The following is a 6,000-nucleotide window of genomic DNA, read 5'->3' as shown; positions in this document are numbered from 1 at the left end:
TAGTTTTACTTTTAAACAGGTTGAGGACTTCTCTCAATGAAGGGACCGCCATCCAGAGTGTCCCTGGAGCCTGGCAATCTCAGCTTCTTCATGGACTGTGGAGTTTGCACATTTGTTACGTGTCCGTCCAGATTTCCTCCAGATGCTCCAGTTTCCTCCAACAATCTAAAGATGTACAGGTTAAGTGGATTGGCCATGCTAAATTGCCCCTTACTGTCCCAAGATGTGTAGGTATAGAAACCACATAATACAAAGGGAGGCAATTCAGGTCATCAAGTCTGGTGCTGGGGCCAGTTGACAGCAGCGGCTGGGGCAGGTTGGCAGCAGGCGGTGGGGCAATTGGCAGCAGTGATGGGGCAGGTTGGCAGCAGGTGCTGGGGCAATTGGCAGCAGCTGATGGGACAGGTTGGCAGCAGGCAATGGGGCAGGTGAGCAGCAGGTGATAGGGCAATTGGCAGCAGTGATGGGGCAGGTTGGCAGCAGGCGATGGGGCAATTGGCAGCTGGGACAGGTTGGCAACAGGTGATGGGGCAGGTTGGCAGCAGAGACAGGTTGGCAGCAGGCGCTAGGGCAATTGGCAGCAGGCACTGGGGCAATTGGCAGTAGGTGTTGGGGCAATTAGCAGCAGGTGATGGGGCAATTGGCAGCAGGTGATGGGGCAGGTTGGCAGCAGAGACAGGTTGGCATCAGGGGCTAGGGCAATTGGCAGCAGGGGCAAGTTGGCAGCAGGTGATGGGACAGGTTGGCAGCGTGCGTGACATTGCTGCTGGAGATTGGCACTGGTGCAGCGACCGCCCACTTCCGGCTCTGACGTCAGGCAGCCTGAGTCAGGGCGGGGCTGAGTGTTGTCCCGGAGCCGCCTGGAAGCGGAGAGTGAGTGAGTCAGACAGAGAGAGAGAGAGAGTGCGGCGGTGGCGGCGGCTCTGAGGGAAGATCAACGTCTAGAAACACCCCGCAATACGTGCAAGCGGGCGAAACAAACAACACCGCTCCCCATAACGGCCATAAGGTGAAGCGGGCCACTCGCCCCAGGGACGGCCTCAGCAAACTGTGCGGACTGACTTCAGATCAGTGAAGAAACTTAGTAACCGGAGAGACCGGTGGAGCAGGCCGCGGACAGCAGCAGCAGCAGCTTCTTCTTCAACACCTCCCGGGAAACGTTTCTACCCCCCCCCCTCACCAACCTTCTTACCTCTTTGATTTTCCAGAGCGGGTGAAAACGAAGAGGGGGAAAAAAAACATCCCGATTATAAATGCGGTTCGGACCCAAAATGATGCCAGTAAGTTTATTTATTGGGAAAATGTGGAAGCTCCAGAAATGTAACTCGTCGACTGTTATTCTTGTTGATTTTTTTTGTGTTGGGGGTGGTGGGGAGGAGGATTTTGTCTGTTGTGATTGCAACTTCTCGGTTGCTGCGTACCGTGTGGGTCGCCATTTGAAGATTTTTGTCTCCTCTCCGGAACGACTTGTAAGGAAAATGACTTCAACAAATCAGTCCCTCAGTTTTCATTTTTCTTTTGAAGTTTGTGACTCCGTCCTCCTCCCCCCCCCCCCCACATCTAAACATTGAATTATTGAAACAATGCCCACCTCACGTCAAAACGTTTGATCTAAATGGTACTTCTAAGAATCTGTTGATTTATTTCTTTTAACACCCTTTCTCAAATTTTGGAAAGAAAATTAGTTTGTCATCTGCATTCAGTAAATCTCCAGCCCATTACTTTTTAAAATGTGGTTCTGATTATGTTCCTATATGTGATTTCTGTATGCAAACATTTAAATTATTAAAATAGTTTGACTGTATAAAATTTACAAAGCACGTATAAGAGTCAGAGTTTTAAAGAAGGCACTCAATTATTATAATTAAGATTTCAAAGCTATTTTACCACCCCACGTCTCTTGTTTAAACTGTGTGTATTAACATCTGGATTACTGGCCTGAAAGAAACAGAGTTTGATTGTAAGGGAGAAAAATTATCATTGGAAGAGTTGGTCAAAATTTTTGGAATATTGATGAGGATAGTACTCTTGTCCTACATTTACATGAACTATTCAGAAAAACATGGTTGTGGACTGGCAGTAAAGCTAAGCAGCTTTTTGGGGATTAACGTATGATTTGATTACTTTCGGTATGAATCTTTGCAGGGAGTTTTTTTTTGCCTGTATATTTGTATATACGTTGTGTGCACTGCACCTGTGGAACTGTAATTTAGGGTGTACTTATGTTGAAGCTTTAGTTTCTGTGAAAGATTGACACATTGTATTTGCAATGTAAATCCAGAGTCAGGGCCTACAATGAGTGTGGGGTGAAGCAGTGTTGAGATTTCCCACAAAGGTACCTGTTTTAGACACCATATGGATTATAATTTCAGTGGAGTGATAGAACTGATTTTTGGGATGGGAGTAACTTGGATTTTCTGGACATCTTTTGTACATCTCGTTTATCTTGATATAAGTATTGAGAACAAAGATTTCTCCCTCTCTGCAGTTTTAATCATTTAAACATCTAACTGTGGAGAGAGGGAGCTCTGTTGATCTGATGTCTTGAAATCAATAGTTATACATGCTATATCAACCCATGGCAATATAAACTACGATGTGGAGACGCCGTTGTTGGACTGGGGTAAACACGGTAAGGAGTCTCACAACATCAGGTTAAAGTTCAACAGGTTTATTTAAACCAATATAAACCAAAACATTGAGATAAGCGCCCAGAAATAGTTAAGGTAGAAGAACAAGGGGTAGATGGAATTAATTTACTTGTAAATTCATCTATAGAGCCAGGTGGGACTTGTTGTACTGAGTTCTCTGATTTCATAAATTTTGCTTAATATTTGCTAAAAACATTTATTGTAACTTATTTCACTATATACATGTTGAAACTGAAGCTTCCCAACTGTCTAAATACAAAGCCATAAATGTTCATCAGTATTATCCAGTAATGTAATTGACACGTTGTTGTTACTTCTCTTGCACTAAGTAGTGTATAGGGCAAAATATCATCTGCTTCTATCGTTAGTTGCTCTTAGAACAGGTCACTAGCTTGTTGCCAGAGGCTTATATTTTGAAGGGTGCCACCTGGCAACAAATGTCTGACCAGGTGCCTCTCCCGTTCTTACCATTGGAATGTGTAGAATGGATTTTGCAGTTTCATACGCAAACCTATTTGGCTGCAGTATGGGCACGTTTTCCTTGGCGATCAAATCCTGGGGTGGAACTTAAACTGGAGCTTCTGGCTCAGAGACAGGGATGCTACCCACTGTGCCATAGTACCTCCTAATTAACAGCTTGTGTAACGTATAGGAGAACTGTGGTTACAAAAGTAGCAATGTGGTTACAAAATTGGCTTATTAATAAGAGGGACAGAATAATGGTCAATGGGTGTGGGGTGGTATGCTGGCACAGTGGTTAGCACTGCTGTCTCACAGCGCCAAGGAGCCGGGGTTGATTCCCAGCTCGGGTCCTGTCTGTACGGAGTCTACACGTTCTCCCCATGTCTGCGTGGTTTTCTTCCGTATGCTCCGGTTTCCTTCCATAGTCCGAAACTGCATATGACAAAACAACCAAAGTTGTTGTTGTTGTTTGTCCATTATCCTTGATGAGGACATTGACACCATTTGGTGCATCCGAAGATGACTGACCAGGCCAATTCGGGCACAGAATGTCCTGGCATGTATTGGACAGACTTGTGCAGGCGCCGTAGTTGTTGCGCTGGTGTCTCTGGACTTGCGCAGCTCGCGCTTAAGTTGTGTTCAGCAATGCACCTTGCTTCGTAAGGTTGACAGCCCTTGTGGATGAGGCTGCTCAGTAGGGTGGTTTTGTGCTAGTGTTTCTCCTGTGTTCGTGTCTATGTCAAGCAAAGTTACTGGGTAAAACAAAGGCTTTGGGCCTAACAACATCCTCGCTGTAGTGCTCCAGAACTAGCTACACTCCTAGTCTGCGTGGTTTTCTTCCGTATGCTCCGGTTTCCTTCCATAGTCCGAAAGATGTGCTGGTTAGGTGCATTGACCATGCTAAATTCCCCCTCAGCGTACCCGAATAGGCACTGGGGTGTGGCGACTAGGGGATTTTCGCAGTAACTTCATTGCCTACTTGTGACACAAATAAATAAACTTTAATCATATGATGATGAGATTGCTTAAAAGGTCAAACTTTGAGAACTGCAGGAGCGACTGATGATAAAATAAATATACCTTCACTTATTTTTTGCCATCTTTTATCCATTTCCTATCTGTATTAGACCTTCCAAAATGCATTACCTCACGTTTGTCTAGATTAATCTCCATCTACCACCTCTCTGCCCAAGTCTCCAGCCAGTCTAAAGCCTGATGGTCCTCATCACTATCTGCAAATCTACCAACCTTTGTGCCACCTGCAAACTTGTTAATCAATCCAGTTACATTTTCCTCCAAATCATTTATATATGTTACAAATAGCAAAGATCCCAGCACTGATCCCTGAAAAATGCCACTTGTCACAGCTCTTTATTTAGAAATGCATCCTTCCACTGCTACCCTCTGTCTTCTTTGACCAAGCCAGTTTTGTATCCACCTTGCCAGCTCACCTCTGATCCCATGTGACTTCACCTCCTGCACCAGTCTGCCATGAGGAACCTTGTCCAAGGCCTCACTGAAGTCCATACAGATAACATCCACTGCCCTACCCTCATCAATCATCTTCTCCACTTACCCGAAAAACTCAATCAAGTTAGTGAGACGCAACCTCCCCTTCACAAAACCATGTTCCCTCTCATTAACATGCCCTCTTATTTCCAAGTGGGAAGAAATCCTGTCTCGAAGAAACCTCTCCAATAATTTCCTGACCACTGATGTAAGGCTCACCAGCCTTTAATTACCTGGATTATTCTTGGTACCCATCTTAAACAAAGGCACAGCATTGGCTATTCTCCAATCCTCTGGGACCTCCCCTGTAGCCAGTGAGGATACAAAGATTTCTCTCAAGGCCCCAGCAATTTCCTCCTTGCCTCTCAATTTTCTGGGGTACATCCCATTAGGCCTTGGGGACTTGTCTACCTTAATGTTTCTCAAGAACCCCAAAACCACCACCTTTTTGATCTCAACATGACTCAAACTATCTGCACACCATTCCCCAGACTCATCATCCACCAAGTCCTTCTCTTTGGTGAATACTTATGCAGAGTACTCTATTAGTACCTTGCCCATTTCCTCTGGCTCCAGACATAGATTCCCTCCTTTGTCCTTGACTGAGCCAACCCTCTCCTTGACGATCCTCTTGCTCTTTATATATGTATAAAAAGCCTTGGGATTTTCCCTAATCCTGCTGGCCGATGCTTTTTTTTTGTAACCCCTTTTAGCCCTCCTTACTCATTGCTTAAGTTTCTTTCTACTTTCCTTGTATTCCACACTTGCTTCATGTGTTCCCAGTCTCCTAACTTTGACTACCTCATAATTGCTCTTGTTATCCAAGGTTCCCAAAACTTGCCATACTTATCCTTCATCCTTACAGGAAGTGCTAGCCCTGAATCACTATCAGCTTGCACTTGAAAGCCTCCCACATGTCAGATGTTGATTTGCCCTCAAACATCTGCCCCAATCTACATTCTTCAGTTCCTGCCTAATATTGTCAGTATTTATGAACTGTTCTCTTCACTGTCCTGTCACCTTTAATGATCTATGCACGTATATGTACTGGCCTCTCTGCTACTGCAAAAACTGTAGAATTTTACCCCTTACTTTATCAGTCCATGTTTTTTCTACCAAATTATATCACCTCACATTTCTCTGCATTGAACTTAATCTGCCACCAATCTTCCCACTCCACCAACTTCTTTATGTCCTTTTGAAGTTCTGCACTCTCCTCAGTTTACAATGCTTCCAGGTTTTGTATTACAGTTCAAAGATGTGTGGGCTAGAAGGATGCAAGAGGTTGGAAAGCTGAGTGAAATCACTTTAGGAGAGTTGGTTGAGACTCTTGGGTCAAATGGCCTCCTCCTGCATTGTAGGGATTCTATTTTATTCA

General features: G+C 44.7%; 1 protein-coding gene across 1 annotated transcript in view; it reads left to right on the top strand.

Annotated features, from left to right (window-relative positions):
• Window positions 1-903: 903 nt before the first annotated feature.
• LOC145351063 (apoptosis-stimulating of p53 protein 2-like) overlaps window positions 904-6,000 on the top strand; it is a 78,572-nt gene continuing 73,475 nt past the window's right edge. The window contains exon 1 of the mRNA XM_080200661.1: window positions 904-1,280. Within this exon, the coding sequence (XP_080056787.1) occupies window positions 1,254-1,280 (27 nt within the window). The 5' untranslated portion in view covers window positions 904-1,253. The remainder of the gene's footprint in view (window positions 1,281-6,000) is intronic.

Source organism: Carcharhinus amblyrhynchos, chromosome 12, assembly GCF_965287045.1.
Source record: "Carcharhinus amblyrhynchos chromosome 12, sCarAmb.v2.hapA, whole genome shotgun sequence".
NCBI classification, from domain to species: Eukaryota; Metazoa; Chordata; class Chondrichthyes; order Carcharhiniformes; family Carcharhinidae; genus Carcharhinus; species Carcharhinus amblyrhynchos.
The sequence above is the reverse complement of the archived record's forward strand: the minus strand, read 5'-3'. Positions and strand labels throughout refer to the sequence as shown.